Source organism: Schistocerca piceifrons, chromosome 6 (genome assembly GCF_021461385.2).
Source record: "Schistocerca piceifrons isolate TAMUIC-IGC-003096 chromosome 6, iqSchPice1.1, whole genome shotgun sequence".
NCBI lineage: Eukaryota > Metazoa > Arthropoda > Insecta > Orthoptera > Acrididae > Schistocerca > Schistocerca piceifrons.
The window spans coordinates 573361677-573386872 of NC_060143.1; the positions used below are offsets into that span (position 1 = coordinate 573361677).

General features: G+C 40.2%; 1 protein-coding gene across 1 annotated transcript in view; it reads right to left on the bottom strand.

The window, feature by feature from the left end:
- Positions 1-212: 212 nt before the first annotated feature.
- The window catches only part of LOC124802936 (medium-chain acyl-CoA ligase ACSF2, mitochondrial-like), a 208895-nt gene continuing 183911 nt past the window's right edge, over positions 213-25196 (bottom strand). The window contains exons 10-13 of the mRNA XM_047264021.1: positions 12923-13071; positions 6064-6205; positions 5305-5415; positions 213-1095 (exon numbers count right to left, since the gene is read on the bottom strand). Of these exons, the coding sequence (XP_047119977.1) occupies positions 967-1095; positions 5305-5415; positions 6064-6205; positions 12923-13071 (531 nt within the window). The 3' untranslated portion in view covers positions 213-966. The remainder of the gene's footprint in view (positions 1096-5304; positions 5416-6063; positions 6206-12922; positions 13072-25196) is intronic.

Sequence of the window (25196 nt, forward strand, 5' to 3'; positions counted from 1 at the left end):
TTGTATGTGAATGCTTATGTAAGGAGTTGCACCCTTCAAATTTTTTAGAGATCTGCTAGAAGCCTGGCTGTTCGCACTTGTCTTTTTGCTTTCAGCTGTCACAATGTAAGCATTGTTGGATGTAAATTTAAATGATTTCATAATATATGTGCTGATTTTGAGTTATTCGTGCATTCCTTTATTTTTAATCCATTAGATAACAGGTTTATATGAACATTTATTGTATTACAAGTTCTATTTTTCAGCATTTCTAGTAGAAAGATGCAGCACTTTGATGTGATACTTATGTCATTAACACAATTTCATTATTAATTTGCATGTTAATTTTTGTGTATTGTGTGAACAGAACCAGTTGTTCAGAGAAGTCAAAAGTTTTTCAAATCAGCTCTATACCATAGAGCAATTACCAAATCACAACATGCAGAGTATATTTTTTAAAAAATTCTAATGTTTCACATCCTCTCTTGCACTGCTCCAAATGCCAGTATGGGATTACAATCTTCATTCTGGTAAAAACATTTTGAAATATTTGAACTGGCGGAGGTGGAAGCTGACTCACAGAACATAGAAAAATGCCCAAGACTTTATAATTTAAAAAAAGTTTACTTACTGTAACATCAAATTAGGTTATTAATTTATAAATATTATACTCAGCATCTATACATTTTTATGTAGTATGCACTGAATAGTGCCAGTATTCTAATATCAGTGACTTCTGTCACTTGCTGTTCATAGTTACATTTACATGATGAAGGTGCTCCACTGATCTATACAAATTATTTTTCAAGTTTCTTATGGCAGCTATTCAATATTAACTAAGAACATTGATTTAAACTTAACAGTTTGTTTGTTGTTCATTCTGCTTTTCAGATTTATTATTTAAATATCCTGAAAGAATATTTTAAGCACAATAAAATTTTCTTTTACAGTTACACAGAATACTTCATTTCATGACTGCATCATCATTCACTGTGTTTCTTTCCCAAGTTCTTTTTCTAACATTTTCCTCAGTTTAAATTTTTGAATTTTTCCTGACACAGTCTTTGGAAATTCCTCCACAAATCTGATGTAGTGTGGTATCTTGAAATGTGCAATCTGTTCAAAAAAGAGAAGAGAAGTTATTAAAGTCAATATATTGTCAAACTGCAGAAACTGTATATGGCAAGATATCTTAAATTACAAGCATACAGCTTTGTATTGATCAGCACAGAATAAACACATGAAATGTTTAAGACTACAATTTGAATGTTTAAAATAGACAAAATGGACTTTCATTTATTTATACATACAAAAAGTTCTGTAAATCCCATCATGAAGGAGTGCCTTCAAGGATGTGGATTTCATCAAGTTGTAAATTAATACCAGCTACTGCAGGCTGTGATTAGCATTAACTTCTTGAGATGGACAATTGTGGAAATTAAATCTAATAATTATATGGATATTGTTTATACTTCTATTGGGAGTGAATTTCACTGTTCATTTTTTGTGTTTAACTCCATGTGGCACAAATGTTCAACAATAGTTATTCTGAACTATACTACAAGGCTCCACATAACACGATATATTATAGCGTAATATTGTTTAACATACAGAGATTTTGGAGAAATACTGGAAATGAACATACATTTCACATAGATCCACATCAAATGATGATATCCACTTTTTTAAAGGTACTTAATTTTGTGCAGCCCTTAATTTAGTACATCTATATTATCTAATTATTCTTATAACATTTTACTGCATATGTCAAATCAATCCACATTTCCTCCTCCTCCTCCTCCTCCTCCTCCTCCTCCTCAGTGGAGATGCAGATAGGCACAATACGATGGAATGCAACAATACTGTGAAAAGGAAAGTTGCTACTCACCATATAGTGGAGATGCCGAGTTGCAGATAGGCACAATAAAAAGACTGTCACAAATAATCACAAATAATAGCTTTTGGTCAGTAAGGCCTTCGTCAGAATTAGACAGCACACACACACACACACACACACACGCACACACACACACACACACACACACACACCCCTCACACACACTTGACTGCAGTCTCAGGTGACTGAGCCCACACTGCGAGCTGCAGCACCGGTGCATTATGGGAGTGGCAACTGGGTGGGGGTAAGGAGGAGGATGGGAGAGGGAAGGATAGTAGGGTAGGCGTGGTGGAGTGCTGTTGGGGAGCATGGAGGGTCAAGGTGTAAGAAGGGTAGGATAGCTATGTGCAATCAGGAGGGGGAAGTGAAATTACTGTGTGATGAAGGAATAAGGGCTGTGTAGTGCTGGAATGGGAATAGAGAAGGGGCTGCATGGGAGACGACAATGACTAACAAAGGTTGAGGCCAGGAGGGTTACGGGAATGTAGGATACATTGCAGGGAAAGTTCACATCTGCACAAATCCTGGACATCTGGTGTTTGTGGGAAGGATCCATATGGCACAGGCTGTGAAGCAGTCATTGAAATGAATGATGTGTTTGGTAGTGTGCTCAGCAATAGGGTGGTCAACTTGTTTCTTAGCCCCAGTTTGTCAGTGGCCATACATTGGGACATACAGCTTGTTGGTTTTCATGCCCACATAGAATGCAGCACAGTGGTTGCAGCATAGCTTGTAGATTACTTGACTGGTTTCACAGGTGGTCCTGCTTTTGATGGGATAGGTGTTGTTTGTGTCTGGACTGGAGTCGGGATCTCCGCTATATGGTGAGTAGCAACTTTCCTTTTCACAATACTGAAACATAATCGTACTGATTTCACTAGCTACAGACATCTCCTCCCCCCTGTCCCCCAGAGAGAGAGAGAGAGAGAGAGAGAGAGAGAGAGAGAGAGAGAGAGAGAGAGAGAGAGAGAGCACTTCTCTACTCAGCATTCTTCCTATATTGTTTATACACTTGTGACAACACTACTGTTGCGTATCTTGCTCTACATGGTCTTCCAATAACAACTAATCTAACCCCTTCTTTCATAATCCAATATCCTGCTAGCTGTTCTAACGTGATAGTTCATATTTCTATATTAGTGTGGTGATTACAAAAAGTCAATTATTGACTGGCCTCAACCTAATACTTCAAATGCTCAAATATTTCCACTCTTTCTAAAAATTCTCTCTTTTGCAGATCTTTTCCTACAGCAAGTGTGATATGCCTGACATACATCTTTCTTGGATGTTTTATTAATTTTGCTTTTCTTGATGAATCACCTCCCTCCAAGTTCCTGGCTTTCAAATCATTTGTATTGTTGATCCTGGATTGATGATTTTCCTCTCAACCTGGTATTTAGCAGAGTCCATGAGCTGAGATACTTGGTGAATATTGTATTAAGTATTTCCAAGTCCTTGAAACTTTTTTTATAAATAAAGGAACTCTTAGTTTTGAAACTTAGTAATTTTAAACTGATTTATACATGTTTTTATGGTATAAATAATAAAACAAGATTGTTCAAGAACTGGCTATTGTACACTCCTGGAAATTGAAATAAGAACACCGTGAATTCATTGTCCCAGGAAGGGGAAACTTTATTGACACATTCCTGGGGTCAGATACATCACATGATCACACTGTTAGAACCACAGGCACATAGACACAGGCAACAGAGCATGCACAATGTCGGCACTAGTACAGTGTATATCCACCTTTCACAGCAATGCAGGCTGCTATTCTCCCATGGAGACGATCGTAGAGATGCTGGATGTAGTCCTGTGGAACGGCCTGCCATGCCATTTCCACCTGGCGCCTCAGTTGGACCAGCGTTCGTGCTGGACGTGCAGACCGCGTGAGACGACGCTTCATCCAGTCCCAAACATGCTCAATGGGGGACAGATCCGGAGATCTTGCTGGCCAGGGTAGTTGACTTACACCTTCTAGAGCACGTTGGGTGGCACGGGATACATGCGGACGTGCATTGTCCTGTTGGAACAGCAAGTTCCCTTGCCGGTCTAGGAATGGTAGAACGATGGGTTCGATGACGGTTTGGATGTACCGTGCACTATTCAGTGTCCCCTCGACGATCACCAGTGGTGTACGGCCAGTGTAGGAGATCGCTCCCCACACCATGATGTCGGGTGTTGGCCCTGTGTGCTTCGGTCGTATGCAGTCCTGATTGTGGCGCTCACCTGCACAGCGCCAAACATGCATACGACCATCATTGGCACCAAGGCAGAAGCGACTCTCATCGCTGAAGACGACACGTCTCCATTCGTCCCTCCATTCACGCCTGTCGCGACACCACTGGAGGCGGGCTGCACGATGTTGGGGCATGAGCGGAAGACGGCCTAACGGTGTGCGGGACCGTAGCCCAGCTTCATGGAGACGGTTGCGAATGGTCCTCGCCGATACCCCAGGAGCAACAGTGTCCCTAATTTGCTGGGAAGTGGCGGTGCAGTCTCCTACGGCACTGCGTAGGATCCTACGGTCTTGGCATGCATCTGTGCGTCGCTGCGGTCCAGTCCCATGTCGACGGGCACGTGCACCTTCCGCCGACCACTGGCGACAACATCGATGTACTGTGGAGACCTCACGCCCCACGTGTTGAGCAATTCGGCGGTACGTCCACCCGGCCTCCCGCATGCCCGCTATACGCCCTCGCTCAAAGTCCGTCAACTGCACATACGGTTCACGTCCACGCTGTCGCGGCATGCTACCAGTGTTAAAGACTGCGATGGAGCTCCGTATGCCACGGCAAACTGGCTGACACTGACGGCGGCGGTGCACAAATGCTGCGCAGCTAGCGCCATTCGACGGCCAACACCGCGGTTCCTGGTGTGTCCGCTGTGCCGTGCGTGTGATCATTGCTTGTACAGCCCTCTCGCAGTGTCCAGAGCAAGTATGGTGGGTCTGACACACCGGTGTCAATGTGTTCTTTTTTCCATTTCCAGGACTGTATTTAGAACAAAATGAACTATTGGTTACTATTATTTCATGTAACTGTAGTGACAATCTTTGATAGCAGCTCTAATGCACTAATTGATTTCCCTACTCATCAGAGAATAACTCTGAAACAATTTTGAAACTCCAGCAATATTGAGCAGAATACTCTCATTACTTGATCAAACAATGGAAAAATCCAGGGTGGAATGTAACTATAATATGAAAAGGAGAGCTGCTACTCACCATATAGCGGTGATGCTAAGTCGCAGATACGTACGACAAAAAGACTGTCACAAATAAAGCTTTCGGCCAGTAAGGCAATCATCAAAAATAGATTAAAAAATAAATCAGACAGACATGTGTGACTGCAGTCCCAGGCAACCAAGGCCACACAACATATTTAATGTTGAGAAGATTAACAAGGACTAGGTTTGCACCCTACCTTTCCTCTGCAGAAGTCTTTCACATCTTGTTCGGTCAGTTTGTGGCCCTTTTTGGTACTTATGGCGACACACACTTGTTCACCAAGTCTGTCATCAGCTATCCCAAACACCTAAATAAAATAACAAGTGCAGATTCAAAACACAGGAAATACTTCGGCTTGCCAAAGTAAAATATTGTTACATGCAAGATAATAATGCCATTTGTCTAATACTCTATTTGTTGAGTATGTAGGCAGTCATCCAGTTAATTTTTAATACATAATGCTATTAATATAGTACTACTACAATATATACACGAATAATCTGTGCATATTTTCCCCAAATTTAAGGATGGAAACTGGGTTGCATGGATTAATTATAATAAGGTTGGTACTGCTCCATCTCCAACAATAGATCTCGTTATACTATAGAGGTGTTGTGGCCTCAATCTTAATGTGAGCATGTTAGAAGTGAAGTATTAACCATATGTTAACTTATGAAGGCCAGAAGTTCTCATCATCACTCATACACAGCTAAAGAAAAACTTAAAATTATTGAAGAAGCAAAGAACATTGAAAACTGTACAGCAGGAAGATACAATGTGTACAATGTGAGTGAGGGTTGTATTTGTGACTGTCGGGAAAAAAAAGCCCTGGCTATGCACTGAAAATGTTTAGGATAAAAATACCAAATCTGATTAACATGAGAAATCACAAATGTAATTCAAGCAAGCATGGGAATAAAGCTGAATATGTGAATAAATGAAGAAGTCTTCCTACCTGAGCTTCTGAAATACTTCTATGAGTCTCCAATAGTATTTCTATTTCCTTTGGGAATATATTTTCTCCTCCGCGAATAATCATATCTTTTATCCTGCCAACAATTTTACCATAACCATTTTCTTCAAGGATGAAAGCATCCCTGTAAGAAATGGAAGCATCTTATTAAAATCTGTTATTTTTTTTTTTGTGTGTGTGTGTGTGTGTGTGTGTGTGTGTGTGTGTGTGGGGGGGGGGGGGGGGGGGGAGGGGGGGGGTGGCACGTTTGCGTATCAGCTGCATACTTTGTCCAGGAAGTCAGTTCTGCTCTGCCTGCACACTGATGTCAGTAATAAATTTGTCTTCAATTTTAAGTGTTTTACCTCACTGACGATACTGCCGTCAGATTTGGACTTTATTGTGATTTCAACATGACAGTTTGCTGAAGATGGCATGTACTTCAAAACATCTACATCAATGTGGCTCCAATTAAGCAATACAAAAGCCATCACCTACATGGGCAGGAATCAGAATAAAAGCAATATATCATTCCCAAGGTCCATGTAGTCAGAAGACAATAGACTCCAAAACAGGAGTACATCAGGCTCTGTCACTGTTTTTCTGGAGATACTGGCCACAACCCAGTGTAACATTAAAGGACTTGACCAAATACAACAAGTGGGATGACATGCTGTGTTTGGAAAATTATGCTTTTACCTGGACAGCACAACCCAAGAATGTGCAGAGAACAATGAAGACAAACTCAAAAGCTGGGACAAATTTCAAGCTGAAGTGAAGAAAACATTTGGTGACAATCAACAGCAAGTACACTTAGCAGAAGAATTATCTACGAGCAGGAATCATTGTCATGGTGGGGTGGCAGTCTTATATACAGAATGTTTTGGCCCTTTGCAATATTGTGTATCCTAATATGACAGAATCTGACAAAATCTCTTATTTCATGAAAGGCGTCACAGAAGACATGTACCAAGTTACTAAACAACAACACAGTAACACAAAAATTCATGAAGCTGTGACAGCACATCATGGAAATGTACAAGAGAAGAGTCAGATGAAAGAGGTCCCTATGACAGTTGTGGAAGATCACTATGATTTTGCTTCTCTCCTACACCAGGTTGTAAAAGAAGACTCACAGCATTTTATGGCAGCCAAAACTGTTGCACTGAATACATAAGATATAGAGCCCATTAACGTTGACCCCATACGGCAGGAGGTAGTAGGAACATTGAAGAGATGTATGTATCTTTGGCACCAGTCTCCACCATCAGATGAATGCCCCATGAAGAATGGCTGTTACCAATCTGGACCTGTGGCACAGCCATCAAATGACAGTCCAATATCTGGCTGAGGCAGGTACAACCAACTCTTACAGCAAGTATGAAGCACTGCAGAAGGACAGACATTTGGAGGCTGCAGAGAAAGAATATGAGTGTTTGATGACTATTACACAACAAGATGTCAATTTCACAACAGTCCTATTAATGCTGTTCAACTTCACATGATTACAGTCAACTTGTGGGTCAAAGTTAGTTTCTGTACCCTGGATGAGATCACTCCTCAACATGCTGTAGCCATTTCCCATCTCAGAGGGTCCAGCCACTTGCCTAGCTGCTGAATTCAGGAAAACCAAGTGAGGTGGTCATCTATGCTGTTGAGGCTGTCACACATGTAAATCCTCCATGGGTGACAGTTACCAAGATTGCATCGATTCACCATCAACAGCCAACCATTTCAGGTGTTAGTCAACACAGCAGTTTCTTTTTCTATCATGTTAAATGCTTTTCGTTGCCAGTTACAATGACTATGTTCTCTGATATCAAAGTAATTGTGCTGAAAAGCACAAATGGGAAATACATCCAACTGACAGGAAGATCTATTACAAGAATATATATGACAGGATTCAGCCCCTGAATTTGTCATTTTAAAAGAATGTAGTCCTGATATTCTCAGGTAAGACTTCTTCCAGGCACCACAAGCAATCAGACTGGAAGATCAGAGCTACACATTGATGAAGTGCACATAAAAGATGCTTTTCCTGGTCACTGCAGTAACCTGAGTCAACTGACAATTACTTGTAAAGCAGTTCCAGCTTTCTCCTAATTGGCCAGCAGATGTCGCTAATCTCATGCGAGTTGTCTTATTTTCACATGGCTAAATTTTACACAAAAGTGGTTTGTTACAAATACAGTCAGTGCTTGTCTCCCAGTAGGGCATTTCTTTACGGAAAGAAAAAGAGGCATGGACTAAAAAATGGGACAAAGAAAGAGAAGGACAGGGCAGGTTAGGACAGGACAGACTCTAGGAGAAGTTATAACACCTAAATAGTCTTCACAGTCTTGCCGTTGGATCACGTTGTGCAAATTCCACAATGTTTCCTTGGAGCAACTGTCCAACATTTTCAGGTGTTTCAACCTTGCTGGTGGCAAGGTACAACTGACTGTATCTGCACATTGACGCCCTGTTTCTAGAACACGCGTGCGAAGAATGCGCAGGCACGATTTCCGTGCCTATGCATTCTTCAAGTGTGTGTTCTAGAAATGGGCATTGATGTGCAGATACCATCAGTCTTACCTAGCCACCAGCAAGGTTGAACCACCTGAAGATGTCTGACAGTTGCTCCAAGGAAACATTATGGAATTTGCACAACGTGATCCGACGGCGAGACTGTGAAGACTATTTACAAAACATCCACTGGGAGAGCTTGAAGAGTCACATCAAGTTATAAGATGTTTAACATGGTCAGACAGACAGTAGCTTCAAGAATGTGATCTGATTCAATAACGAGCATAAATTATTGTCAACTGAAGTATCAATCACGTATTTCCTGATGGGCAGCTTAATTTTTATCACCAATTGACTGTAGATCATTTACTTCTCCAAGTGAATTTGAGAGAGCAGAAACCATACCTCAACCCCACCCCATTGCCCCCAATTAGTTCACCTTTGTTTGCAGGTGAGATGGTTGGCAATATTAGACTGAAGATAGTGAAATGTGGAATTCCTAGAAAATGTAGAGTGATACGATGACAGAATTCCTGTGAGGAATGAGGAACGATTGTAGGGTGTTACAAATTGGAATTCATCATCATCATCATCATCATCATCATCATCATCATCATCTTCAATACAAGAACTGCTCAAACGGTACTTCTCAATGGTCCTATCTTCTTCCGTGAGTGCAGAGTTAATTTTACCCTTGACGTCACAACAGGAAATAATGATAGTGGTTGGTTTACACTCGCCATTGTTCATTGTGAAAATGCTGAACTGGAATCCTTCGCAGATCGTGATGTTACCACCTATGAAACCTGGCATTGTAGTATCGATCCAAAGACACAAAGTAGACCTAGTTATGTATATAGCAATTTGTCATTTACATTGTATACACTTTCATGTAAAAAAGTAAGTAATGATGAAAAAATTCATGTACTGATGAAAGGACTTGGTCTACTTGCTGACAATATAACTGTAACAGGAGATATGACTCTGTATTATAATTATTAATAACTGTGATCTGTGACCCTAGAAACTCGTCTGGTAGTGTCCATCCACTGCTCTGGAGTCTGAAGATGACTATGAAAGAGTCTAAACGACTCACTAACTCCAATAAATAAAAAAAATTGCAATCAAGACTGATTTAAATTTTAATTTTAACAAATAAGATCGCTGAGTATGTTTTTAAAAATTTTATGATATATAACTATACAGGTCCATGCTGCTTCTGGATGTTTTTTAGTCACCTGCTTACCTTACACTAAGTCATCATCATTTTCTTTGCTTGTCTCTTAGTATCCATTAAAGAACCTTCACAGTCTATCTGCAATTATTTACCTGGCTTCAAAGGCTGCCCACTCCAATTCACTTTAATTATGGTCATCATCATGTCTTCACTCCAATTTGCTCCTGATCCATTTGTTTGTTATCCTGCCTCTCCTAGTAATTCACATCATGGATATCTCCACTGATAGTTGAGTTAACCACAACTTTGAATCATTTTTCCATTAAGAGTCCACACCTTGCAACATATAGTGAAACCAGGCAATATATGCCGACTGTAAACCCTCCTTTTCACAAACACTGGAAGCTTAATTTTGAAAACTCCATTTAGTTTACCAAAAGCACTTTAGGTCATTTTCTACTCTTCTGTTTATGTCTTCAGCTATCCTTCCAAAGGTCTTCCGCTGCCTTAAATACATGAACTTATCCAGTTCTACGATTTTACTGTTAATTTGTACTATTTTCTGTGTAAGATGTTGCATTATTTCCAGTCTTACTTTAATCAATTTTCAGGTCTGCTACAAATACTGTGGTATTAGTTTCTTCTACTCATTGTTGATGCTTAATCACACTAGAGGGAAACAATGTCATCAGTGAACAAATTTCATTCAGTTATGTTCTGGCATCTCGTGTTCCTTCTTCGTACTTTCTGCTATAGGATCTGAAAACTTCCTCCATGAATGCCAAGAATAGTCTAGCTGGTGTGGACTCCACCTTGCATATTTATTCCTTAATTCTGTATTAACTGAAATCTTTGGTACCATTTAACTAAATCATTACTAAACCATAGAACTCAAGCTACACTACAGATCAATATTTCTCCACATTAAGATCTGATACTCAGTTTTATTGGCTTTGCTAACTCTCAACTAAGTTGTCACCTTTCAGTCTGACTTACTTTGAGCTATGCTACAGGCTAAAGATCAATTTGTCACAATGACCTACATTCCAAAAAATTACAAACAAAAAACTTTTCTTAGGATAATCTGAAAACCAAATGAATCAAAAAATGTTTACAGAACAACATAATAGGCCGTGATCATGATACCATAACAAAAGTAACTTCTGCACTAGAAGCAAACAGTACAATTTCACTTGCACTGTTATTAAACTGAGTGATCATTAAGGTAGTGTCACCAGGACTGGCCACTGCTGACATGAGTACCTCAAAGAACAACTACTTTCATGTACTCATGTCAACAGATACCAGTCCTAGTGACACTATCTAAATGATCACCCAGTTTAGTCATGGAAAAGTCAATTTTATGCTGGTATCTTAATCGTGACCTGTTATATATGGCCCTGTACATGCTTCATGACTGAAGTTTTCAGTTTATTCTGTAGAAGGCTGATCTGCATATTCATCTACAGTGCAGCTTTTGTTCATGTGAAGATGGTCACTACAACCTAAACTAGCTCCATTATAGAATAAACTGTACAGCTGGTGGCAAGCATGTAATTCTTCAAATTCCTGACAGTTATATTGAGCCACTTCTTTAAACTAATGGGTACAATAGACATTATTGCTAGTGTATAGTTCCCTTCCTGTTTGCATCTGCATGACATCACATACAACAACATGATAATGTCATGGAAAGTAGTGAATATCTGGTATTGCTAGTTTCAGGTGACCTGAATCTCTCACTACCTTTACGAATTGTAAGGGAAGCTATAGCAATATATTCTTCAGTATACTAATAAAGGTTGAGTTAACACTAATTCTCGTTTTGTTTGAAAAGGATTTGGGCAAACCTAGACAAAAACTTTCTCGACATCTCAAACCCAGATAAAGTGATAATTCGCACACATTATGCCAGTCTGTAATTTTGTTTGTAGCTTGCAAGAGTTCATTGTGCTGTACTCTCTTCTGGGACCAACTTCTTCCTTTACCAGATTAAAAGTTAATATTTTTTCTATGTAGCTAGTATAACTTCAGTGTGTCTCTTGCATAATATGTACAACAGACATTCTCTTAATTATTGTTTGCGTTTCTGATTCATCTCTTTAACTATGCAAAAATTTAAAGCAATATTAAAATTTTATATTTTATGTTGTTATTTCGCCACCTGGAATCTTACGTGCTCAAATGTGATGTCTACCCAACATAGGTGTATGTTTTGTTTTATTACTATCCTTATTATTTTCAGTTGTTTCTTTTCTATTTTTGTTGCATAATCTTAAAGCCTAATGAACACATTTCTGCTTAGTTTAATTTATTATAAATGAAGGTACTCTCAATGACATCTAATCCTTGGGTCATAGATGAATCAATTGAAATTTGGATTGTGACAAGTTTGATCAGATATTTCTTGTCTGGGATGGTACCTTCCATTTCATTAAAGGACAGTGGATGCTGAGAATGGCATCTGACAATCCAAACATGAAGTCAAACAAAATGCACTGTGTTAAACACTTCAAAATTTTTGAGTGATAGCACATCAGGTGTGGTAGTACCATGGTGAGAATCTAGCATATAATGATTGGTTCACCTCTGTAGGCTGCAGAAGAAGTGGATCAAGCACATAGGGATTAAAAGAGAGGTGGTGCTGCTGCCTCCAGACATTAGTAAGCCTGGTAACTCATTTTGTTGACAAAATATTATGCACGTATTACAGCCAAGTGCGCAGAGCACTGTGGCAAAGGACTCTTAGGCGATAATATTCACCAGGTTCTTCCAAGACAAATTATGTTATTTTACTACCAGTTTCAGTGACAGGCTCTGTATGAGAATGAGCATTACTGATTGAAACTACTAAGAAAAAATATAATTCATCTTAACAGCTCTAAGTAACATTTTATTACTAGGTAACCTCAGTATAAAACTTCTATTTCTCAGTTTATGTTCATTACATATTAAGGTGGAATACAGAGCTGACTAAAAGATTTCAAGTCAAGGAAGTAAGTGATAAAACACTTTTAGCTATTTGTCCAGAACATTATCCAGTTTTGATTACCCAAGAGAATTTGCTGGATGTTTTTGTAATATAAAGAATAGTAGCAACTCTGCTGTTGATATACTTTCATTAACATATTTGAAATAAATCTAAACAGTGGTGTAATATAGCATGTGATTTGTACATACCCTGTTCTGAGCCATCGATCTTCTCTGATTGTTTCTTCTGTGTGTTTTTTGTCACCCCAATAACCTAGCATATTGCAGTAGCCACGCACCCAGAGTTCGCCAGTGGTACCAAGTGGTACCATCTTTCCAGTTTCGTCGACTACTTTTACCTGAAGTGAGCACATAATTTTCATTTCATGGAAAGTGCAAAATTTTTGAGCAAATTTTAACAAGAAAATATGATGAAGGAGCAACTACAATGGTAGTTATACCCTTCAAAAGAAATCAATTACAACAGATGTAACTGTAAGACAGATTTGCAGTTTGAACAGTGCTGAAATCTAAAGTCTTGGGTTGAATACAAATAGTGGAAGTAGTAAAGGTAGCTACTCACCATATAGTTGAGACATTGGGTATTGACGGGCAAACAAATAAGATGAAAATTGTCCCTACACAGTAGCCCGACCTGTGCTATGATGATGTAGCCAGCTGAGAAAATGTAATGAAGGGAGAGTATGTGCATGTTTTTTTTAGTTAACCCTATATAAGGACATTGACCAAAAGCTTAGCTACAATTTCAGGCTCTTAAGTCCCAGGGACATGAAAGGGAAGCAGTGGTTGGGAAGGGAGTAAGACAGGGTTGTAGCCTCTCCCCGATGTTGTTCAATCTGTATATTGAGCAAGCAGTAAAGGAAACAAAAGAAAAATTCGGAGTAGGTATTAAAATTCATGGAGAAGAAATAAAAACTTTGAGGTTCGCTGATGACATTGTAATTCTGTCAGAGACTGCAAAGGACTTGGAAGAGCAGTTGAATGGAATGGACAGTGTCTTGAAAGGAGGATATAAGATGAACATCAACAAAAGCAAAACAAGGATAATGGAATGTAGTCAAATTAAATCGGGTGATGCTGAGGGAATTAGATTAGGAAATGAGGCACTTAAAGTAGTAAAGGAGTTTTGCTATTTGGGGAGCAAAATAACTGATGATGGTCGAAGTAGAGAGGATATAAAATGTAGGCTGGCAATGGCAAGGAAAGCGTTTCTGAAGAAGAGAAATTTGTTAACATCCAGTATTGATTTAAGTGTCAGGAAGTCACTTCTGAAAGTATTCGTATGGAGTGTAGCCATGTATGGAAGTGAAACATGGACGATAAATAGTTTGGACAAGAAGAGAATAGAAGCTTTCGAAATGTGGTGCTACAGAAGAATGCTGAAGATTAGATGGGTAGATCACATAACTAATGAGGAAGTATTGAATAGGATTGGGGAGAAGAGAAGTTTGTGGCACAACTTGACCAGAAGAAGGGATCGGTTGGTAGGACATGTTCTGAGGCATCAAGGGATCACCAATTTAGTCTTGGAGGGCAGCGTGGAGGGTAAAAATCGTAGAGGGAGACCAAGAGATGAATACACTAAGCAGATTCAGAAGGATGTAGGTTGCAGTAGGTACTGGGAGATGAAAAAGCTTGCACAGGATAGAGTAGCATGGAGAGCTGCATCAAACCAGTCTCAGGACTGAAGACCACAACAACAACAACAACAACAAAGTCCCAGTCAATGCCCAATGTTTCAATTACATACTGTGTGCACACGTGCACAAAACTAGGTGATCAATTTTGCACTTGGTCTCGGCCACAGTATTTATTCAGGTGGGCAGCTGGTTGGTGGTCATGCCGCCATAAAATACTGTGCAGAAGTTACAGCAGAGATGACATGACTTGCTTTCACTATTAGTTGTGCCTCATATAGTTCAGTATAGAACAAATGCAAGGCAGAAGAGGATAAAATAGGATATGTCTGATGGGACAGAAATAAGATGTGTATGGTAGTCTTACTCATTGGTTTTCCCCCCACACATGTATGACCCATGTGGTGAAGTGTTGGAAGCATATGTGGCATAAGGACAGATTAGAGTACCAGAGCATTTCATAGAGGTGGTGGGAAAGGGTTGGTAAGAGGTTGAAGCTCTGGCTGATACAGTTAAGTTGTTCCAGTCCAGAGTGAATGTAGGTACTGGGAATGATCAGAGGATTAGGTGTGTGTTTGGATATGGCACAGAAGATTTATTTGTGGACTATGTTTGGAGTGTAACAGCTCTGTAAAGCACTTAGCAAGACAGAATATTGGGCAAGGGGTTGCTCATGACTGCAGATGATTCAACCAAGGTAGGCAGACTACATGGAAATCACTTTAGTGTGGAAGCAGTGACCGCTATCAAAATGGAGGTTCTGTTGATGATTAGTGGGTGTATAAGACCAGAGGTTTTTATAGTGATATAGGAGATGTATACATGTCAACATCCAGGAAGTGATAAGCTGGGCTGAGGAAGACCAGGTGAAGCAGATGGGAGAGAGAGTGGCTTTGCCCAGTGCACAGATTATAAAGATATCAATGAACCTGATTCAATTAAGAGGTTTTCGATCTTGGATTACTAGGAAGGTTCCCTTCAGATGGCTCAAACAGGTTGGCACTGATGTGTGTGGACCATATTGATTCCCACGGATGTGCCAATGTATTTGTTTGTACGTATTACTCTCGAGGACTGAGGTGGTGGATTTGGAGGACACAGGAGAGATAGAATTTGACAGTGGCAGGGCCATAAGCAAGGAGGCCATTGTATGTAGGGAGATTGTGACATAATAAGGAGGAATTTCCCCATCTGTTATGTTTCTATGCTTCCTAAATTACTATTTTTATCTTGTAACTTTCATCAAAAATAATTACACACATCATGTATATGCATCAGATACAAAGGTTTATCAAAGTACTATTTACACCGTAATTCATATAATTTTATTGTCCTTCTTATAACTGATGATCAGTTATCTTTAGCTTTACAAACTATTTTTTGACTGAGAGTTTTAAGTAACTGAAGTTACAATAATGAAGTCAAATGGGAAAACATTTTGTGGTAATCGGCACAATCTATAAACTATTGACACCATTCATTCAGAAGCATTCATATCACTCTCTCTGAGAATATTTTGATTTGATGGGAATCAATTAACTTTAAAGATATTTGTAATTAAAGTTCAGAGAAAGCTATACTCAGTGTTTTCTTCCATGCCATACACTATTTGTTAGATTCCCAAGATAAACTTTATACTTTTTGTAGACTGAATGTTGCTGGACCAAACAACATCCTTCACTCAGCAGTTGAGCCACAAATTAAAAAATTGATAAAACTAATATAAAACATTACAAATTTAAATATGGCTGCCATACTTTAAGTTGGAGTATCCCCAATGCAGATGCATAAAATAGTTTCATGAACTTTTCTGGGTTACTAACCTCCAATATATTTCATAAAACAAGTTAATGTTAATGCTTTTAATCCAGCCTAAGTAACAAAATTTAACCTAGTTGTTTTTCAAATGATAATGAAGCTTCAGAAATAACAATTTGTTCTTATGCTAGTCTTTACACAGTCAAACCCCACAGAAAATATCTCAGTCAGTACTTGAGTGTGAACATGTTGAGTCTGCCACTAGAATTAACTCTGGCAACATCTATGTGGTGGAGAGTTAGTGGCTAGCACTCTCACGATTAATATCTTCATGTCAATATAATCAAAAGTCAGTACATATAACATCTTCATTAAAACCTGTCATTCAAATGTGTACAATTAACAACTTTGCAGTTACATGCACTGTCTTTCGGTAGGCAACATTTGTACCAGCTGTGTAATTGTTTCAACATTATGAAAGACAGTGGACTTGCATTACATTTGTGGAAACTGGTTGTATCAACAAATTGTGTGCACCATGAATATTGTAGTTACATTATTGTGTCAAACTTTACCTGTTGAAGTGTACTGCAATTATACCGCAATGATAACATTATTGTGTAGACTTGTGGATTTATTTACATGAGATTCGTCAGTGTTCTGATGAGAAGGACAGTAAATGAAGAAGATAATCAAATTTATTTAAAGTGGTTTGATGTATCCAATGAGATACTGAGGGCAGAATATGACACTGCAGGTAAGCGACTCTCCATGAGGATTGAGTGGCTTTGCCAGGTTACAGTTTGGGATCTTTGGTGGCTAGAAAGTCTTAAGACAGTACTCATGACTTCGGAGAGTACAACACCACAGTTGATAAGCTGCACTCAAAACACTCTCAGCACAGCAGCTGTATGGGTTGGCAGTACAAACTATACTGAGGTCCACGAGGGCCGCAGCTGCCAATCCATGGGCATTACATGAGTGGGTAGCAATTGGTCAATGGTTCATTAAATATCTGAGCACTGAGTTATAGTGCCCAGTTCTCCTCAGTGCATCGAGCTGTGTACAGTCCCCAGTCACCACCGAGCCTATGAGCTGCAGTGTTCATCCATTGTCTCCGAAACTTAGGCTCCATAATACAACTGGAAGCTGGAAGTCAAAAGGCAGAATGACTGAGCACATCATATGCCAACTCTGGACTCTACATACACATCACGCAGAGGCACAGTGACAGTGAGAGGTGGCAGAAGCCCCCTCTTGTATTTCTATCTTACTCTGAGTAATATGATTTTCCTCTCTAATTGCATGCGGTGAAAAGTTGCTATTCCTTCACACGCGGACTTCCCACGCAGCATCTCTCATCACCCAGGTGGTCCGGTGACAGGCGGGCTCTGCTGATCTTGAGAGGGTTAAGCCGACGGGTGTGAGGGAGTTGAGTGAATGCTTTCCAGATGCTGACATTGTCATGATAGCAGCGGAGACACGCCCGCAGGGGCCTGAAGGAGCGGCTGGGCTAGAGATTCCGTTACTTCGCAGAAACTTAGTGAAAACACTTTCTGGCGGGCTACCAGTGAGGCGTGGGAATGACTTGTGTTCCCAGGCAGTCTGAGCGGGCAAATTCCCGCGTTTTCTGCAAAATCGTAACTGTGATTGGCTTGCTCAGGGCATAGCTCCGTGACATAGCAAAATCGGCGCAGAAATCGGCGCCAAGAATCTCCATTGGTGGAATAGTAGTGCTTCGGCAATAGAGTGGAATTCTCTGCCGGTTCTCGCCCCCACTGTCGTGGGGGCGAGAATGTTCTGTGTTCGGTTTGTACGGGTGCTCTTGTGGGAGTCGGTTCTCGCCTTTCGGTTGGAGTAGGTTACAAGACTGAGCTCTCGCTGCTCTGGACAGCCTGCCTTCCGTTGGCTGTCTAATATACTTTTATTTGATTTTAACTGTTTAACGAAGTTGCTGAAGTTTCGACTTCAACGTAACTTTCCAAGTACAGTTGGTGTACAAGCGGCCTATGTTGTCTGTCTTGGGCAGTTTTGGCTAAAGTTGACTGTATCGGAGTTACTATGTGACTTCGCTTGTTAAAATCAATCACTGTACTGTCAGTGATTGTGAGGCGAGCCTTCATCTCCCTCAGAGGCGCATTTGTATTGATAGGAAGTCTTTAGTCTGGAACAACCAGACCAGGACAATTTGTTTTGGGTTATACTCGCGACATTATCAACACCACAACAGGACGTTGAAGCAACCAGCGATCGCTTACGGTACGCCAGATCGTGTCCTTGCAGTTAAGAAGACAGCTTGGTAATGTATGTCCGCAGCACCGGCAGACCAGGGAATTTGCACTGTGATAATCAGAGCTCAGCAGAGCGCACCTGTTCGTCTTTTCTAACTTTGTTCTGTCTTGGGTGTTCATTGTCTGAGTTATCACTACTGTAGCAGCAATTAATGTTGGGTTGGTTGTGTGTTTCTCTTAAGATTTGAGTTGCTAGGGATTGGCTCCACATACCACTTCGTCATAAATGTCACAATCTAGTTTATGGACAACTTCACCTTCACAGCATTTATTTGAGTATCCAATTTGATCCATTTTGATGTATTGTAAATGTTTCATGTGTTTTGTTTATGATTTTGAGTTTAGTCATAATAAATCAAATTGTTATTTTGGACAGAACTTTCATTCTGTTAATCGGTAGAGCAACCCTTTCATTTCTCACTACGTTACTGAAACTTTCCTTTATTTCATTAGTGTCTATCAAATTACATTATTGCAGGTGCCAAACTCTTTTCTACTCCACTTGCAGGGTCGATTACAGTCAGTTCGCATTGCTTCTTAATCCATGTGCAACAGCAAAAGTAGATGTTAGAAAAGGGGGGGCTTAGAGCATCATTTCCATAGGAAAATTCGAGAAGAATTTAGTGTTAAATACACTGCTAGCCCTGGCACCTCGCAACAGTACTTCAATATTTTAGAGGACTCTTAATAGTTTCAAACATCTAATTGCACTGGACATTTCACAAGAAGCATCATCATTTAAGTTGATTATTTCTTCATATTTAATAAAGATCATTTTATTACTAATTGCTGGGAATTTTTCAGATTGAAGATAACCTGCACTGTCCTCCTGCATTCCCAAAGAAATGGTTTAGTCAGCAATTTCCGTTTGACACACCATTTTGTCTGTAGCGACCAGCAGACGGCGGAAGGGGATGGGAGAGGTTAGGGGTGTAGTGCTTGTGGATAATAATTTACTGTGTATGTGGACAATTTTCTTCTGCAGAAAGGTAGACAGCAGAACTTAATTTAACAGTATTTCTTATTTATCAAATATATTCGTGAGATTCTTTATTTACCATGATGCCTAATGAGAACTTGAATTAATGTGAATTGTTTTTGTCTCAGTCACAACAGATGACACAGCTCTTGGCTGCTCTTCAAACACTGCTGATTAGACATGAGGGACAAAGCAATAAAATCACTGCACCATCTTTTCATAGTTATGATGAGAAGGGTCAAGACTGGAAAATCTACCTTCAGTAACTACAGCAGCACTTTGTGGCCTACATCAAAGGTGAGGATTGTCTATCATTTATTTTCTCAGCTTGGTTGGCAAGGAGACCTACAGTCTCCTTGTCAAACATTTTCCCAAGTCTGACCCAGACAAATACACTTATGAACACATCTCTGATAGGTTACTATTCCAACAAAACTCATGGTACTGTGGCTTGATTCAAATTCTTTTGAGATACCAAACAACCACAGCAAACCAAAAAGGAATGGCTTACCGAGCTATGTTTTCTCACTAGAAATTGCAAATTTCACTGTTCACATGGCAAATCATTTGCTGATGAAATGCTCTCCAACACAATTACTCAGAATGTTCCCGATGAAAGGATCCATTCTAAAATAGTGCAGCACAGGAATCCAACCTTATCAGATGATGTGCAAATTCTATAATTATGTGCAGCCATTTCCCATAACTGCTGCTGTTGACAAAGTGCTGCAGCAAACACCTGCCAGCACGCAGCGAGCCATGCTCTTGCAGCCCAGTATGGGCATGGCATTCTCATAAACAAGAGACATGCTTGAACATACACAATCAATCACCAAGTGCATCTGCCAGAAATAAATTAAAATCATGCCCACAATGCTTTGTCTGCCACAAACATAAATTTTGTCTTCATAAAGACGCTGTATGTTTTTCCTGGAACAAAACCTGGTCATGTACAGCAAGTCTGTTCTCACAAGTTATGTTCACAAAAGCCTTCAGAACAGACAGCAAGAAGAACACATGGATATAAATGTTATTAACCCATCAAAATGTCAAGTCCACACAGATGTCTTAAATCTGCTCCAGCATCTGCTACTGCTAATGAAGCAAACCCTGTCCAGAGCCAATCAAAAGTAACTGGATCTCAAATTGTTCATTTCTCTTAAGATTGTTCAGCATGATGTGCAATTTCAACTGGATACAGATGCACCTCTTACCTTACTGAATCAAAATAATTACATATTGCTTGGCAGTCTGCCGTTGCTCCCTTCAAATACACATGTGACAACTTATGATTGTGCTAAACTTGACATTTTAGGAATGTGTGTCTTAAGTGCTATTTATAAGAACACCACAAAATTGGTGCCATTTACTGTCCTTCCAGCAGCTCCGAGTCAGAACATTTTTGGTTTGGATGCTTTTGATCTCTTTGGATTGACAATATAGGGCAATGTTCTGCACCTGGCTTCTCTTACATCTTTTAATGATTTTAATGCCTTGTGTGATGAATTTCAAATTTTATTTGTTGGTTCCCTGGGGTGCAGCAAAGATTATGCTGCACATATTATTCTTTGCTCAGACGCCCATCCAAAGTTTTGTAGGGTTCACCCAGTCCCTCGTGCACTTTGCATCAAATTTGCAACAGAGCTATGTCGCTTGCAAAGCAATGGTGTTTTGCAGACTATTATGGCAAGTCAAGTCGGCATCACATCTCGTAATAACTAAACCTAATGGAGACATTAGAATTTGTGTGGATTTCAAATCTACGGTAATTGCCCAGGCCACAGGTGACATTCTTCCCCTACCTCACCCTGAAGATCTCATTAATAAACATCAATCTGGCACATATTTATCGTAAACTGATCAAATGGATGTCTGCCTCCAGGTACCATTGGATGAAGAAGCCCTACGGTTTATGGTGATCAACACTCACATTGGCCTGTTTTGTTTTCAATGTTTACCATTTGGCAGCTCTTCTGCTCCTGATTATTTCCAAAGGATTTAGAACAACTATTGCATAATGTTCCATGTCATGCCACCTATCTGGATGACAACATTGGATAGTAACATTGCCTGAGAATCATTTGAACAACCTCATAAATGTTGTTACTATATTAGCTTTAGCTGGTCTTAAATGCAATCATGACAAGTGTGTATTTTTTGTTCCCAAATTGGAATTTTTGGGCCATATGACTGATCAATCAGGCATTCATCCAGCTTAAAACAATTTGGACACTATTTCCCACCTATCACCACCAAAGACTGTGTCGTAACTACAGTCTGTTTTGGGGAAGTTGTCTTATTACTTTAAATTCATACAAAATGCAGCTCAAATCACTGCTCTGTTTCATTGCCTTCAGCTGAAGTATGTGCTCTTTCAATGGACAAGGGAATTTCGATATGCTTTTCAAAAACTTAAGGATGAACTTAAGGATGAACTTCTCAGTGACCCTTGCCTCATGCCTTTTGATCTGGTGAAGAAACTTATCATAGAAATGGACACATCTGATGTTGGCTCAGTGGCAGTGCTGTCACACAAGGTTGGCCCCTCGGAACGACCCATTGCGTTCACATGTCAGCTGCTTACTGAGACCCAAGATAGAGAAGGAGGCTCTGGCCATCTTCTTTGGTGCATGTTAATTTCACTGGTACCTCTATGGAAGATGGTTTACGTTAATTACTGACTACAAGCCATTCACTTCTTCATTTCATCTTCCAAGGGTATACTGGATCAAACAGCTCAGAAACTTCAATTTTGGGCATTGATTCTGTCCAATTACAATTATGATATCGTGTATAGGCCCACCATTAAGCACGCAAATGCAGATACACTTTTATGTCTGCCAGTGAGTGAAGATCCAGGTATCAATTCATCAGAAGATCCTTGATGTCAGCTGGATCATCCGGAACTTGAAAAATTGAAATCCTTTCTTATCGATGTACAGATCATTGTTTCAGCCAAAGTACACAATCCACAACTAAAATGGCAAAGCACACAGTAGATTTGCCATTTGTGTCCCTATGCACTCTTACATCATCAGTGAGCAATGTCAATGTCTGTGCATGGGAGGCTATTTTTTTTGTTTAGAGGGATTAACAAAAGTGAGTGTTTCTGACAATGGAACTCAATTTGTTTCTGCATAATTTTGCCAGTTTTGTTGCCTCAATAGAATCAAGCATTTGACTACAGCAACTTTCTCACCCTAAAGCAATGGGGAAGCCTAACACTTTGTAAGAACATTTAAGACGCAGATGACGAAGCTCTGCCGAGAACATTCCAGAGAGAAGGCTCTTCTCTTATTCTTCAGTTCTTATCAATCTCTGCCTCCTAATGGCCAATCTCCGGCAGAGCTATGTGGACATCCCCACGGTACTATTTTGAGCTTACCGCATCCCAGGACAGTGCCGTCTCCTCAGCACTTTTGCACAAAGCTCACAGGGTCTGACAACGTATACCTCTGTGTATATAATCAGCAACATACCTGGGAACAGCACACTGTGGTTGTCATTTACGGGTGAGCACATTATGATGTCGTGCCGTCTTCTGGTCATATCTGTTGCTGGCACCAGAATCAATTGAGAGCCCACCCTTATGATAATTATGGTGATTGTGTCATGAGATTTCATTCCAAAGATTCTGGCTGGTTGTCACCCCGAGCTTCAGTCAGCCTTTACATCGCAGGGCCTGCATCTGACTTAATGCAGTCTCCTCTGGCCAGCCCCACCTCCAGGCTGCAGCCACCTCTGCACACCTTCAAGCAGCCTTTGCCACCAGTGCCACCTTCCCCGCTGCCAACCCACAAAAATGTGAACCTGCCATCACCGGACAACCCTGCCCCCTCTGACCTGAATGCACCGACATCATCCCTATTGCAACTACCTTCAAGAACCATCAGGGACGCCTCATGTCCTGGTGCCCCTGAAGATCTGCCTCAGCCGTGCACCCTGCTGACAGTTTCCTGGCAGATGTTTCCTCATAGTTGCAAGACAAATGTCAGCGTGTGGGTTAGTGGGAGCTGTCTGTCACAGTTCTGCCACCAGTTTGCAATCTACGGTAGTGCTCCTCCCCTGATGACCGTGCATCAGTTTGGAGAGGGAGGGGGATGGTGTGGTACTCACGACTTCAGATAGTACCACACTACAATTGATAAGCTGCACTCAAAACACTCTTAGCATAGCAGTTGTAAGAACTTTACCGCAGTCTGCCAGGAGCCACAGTTGCCAACCCGTTTGCATAGCGATTGATCAATGCCTCAAATACTCAAGCACTGAGCTACAGTTGACAGTTCTCTTCAGTGCACCGAGTTGTGTATGGTCTCCAGTTACTGCTGAGTCTACAAGTTGCAATGTTTATCCACAGTCTCCGAGGCTTGGGACCCATAGTGCAACAGGAAGCTGGAAGTCGAGGGGTGGAATGACTGACTGAGCGTTATGGGACCTTTACTTTTTTGTTTGATAGTTAGATAGAGAGAGAGACCAGAAATTAATAAAATTCAACAAGTAATAGTGCCCAAAATCATTCATTATCAAAAGTTACCCATAGTTTTAAAAAAACACAAGTGTAAAGACATCTCTATTAAACAACAGACTTGCAGCCCCTCAACATACACAAATGTTAAATAATAAAATATTCCACCTATTAAGTATAAACTGGTATTTCATGAAAGCTCGCCAGGTGGCAATAAGAAAATTTACAGAAAGTCCTGAAATGACTTTGTGACTTCTGTATAATAAAATTAATAACAGTACAAAACATGGCAAACAGCTCCCCTATGCTAGTGTCACTCACTCTATATGTCTATTCAATAATATATTAACAACACTACATAAAAGACAGACTAGCAGTTAATTATGGTGCATTAAAATAAGTTCCGAGAGAGAGAGAGAGAGAGAGAGAGAGAGAGAGAGAGAGAGAGAGAGAGAGAGAGAGAGAGAATCATCATCATCATCAAACAAAAAGAAATTTTGCAGATAGGCAACTATTAATGAAATAAAGCAATGTGTCTTCCCTTCTATCAGTGTGTGGCTGTGGAGTGGGGTACTTCCATACAATTTTAATCTTTCCTCTTGGTTCTTGATTCTCCTGCCCATAACAACACTCTGCTACACATCTGCTATAGTGTTTTCAGAATGACACAGCGCAATAAAATGTCACCTGTAACAAACTTGCAGGAGCAATGTTGAAAGGTAGTCAATTCCACAGTAATCCACAAGGCCACTTCATTGGAAGCACGGTAAGCACTATAAGTGATTTACTATGACACTGCGATCAATGCCAATCTCAAATACCAGAAACACTTAGCATCCTTGCTGGCATTGCCTATCCTTTGAACATAATCCCAGCTCGGGCATATAATCCTGAATGCATATTCCAACCCCGTTGCTGTGAAACATTAACAGTCAGAGTTCATTCACAGCGTCACAGTAACTTAGGTCTCACTGCCCTCACCTCATTGCATGCCTCATGCCGCACCAGTAAGATTCCTGCCAGCCAATAGCCACATCCCTGTCTGCATCGGACACGAACCCGATGCCAGTCAGAGGTGAAGTCTTTAGTTGCAAGATGCAACTAAAAACATGGTACATTAGGCATTGTAGGTCAGCTCCTGGCCTCTACGTAGGCATCACTCAGAGGCACAGTGATAGGACTTTGATATTTTAATGACTTGCAATAATTTAAAACGTCTAATTGTGCTGGACATTTCACAAGAAGCAGCATCATTTAAGCCGAATATTTATTCATATTTACTAAATATTATTTTAGTACTAATTGTTGGGAATCTTTCTGATTGAAAATAACC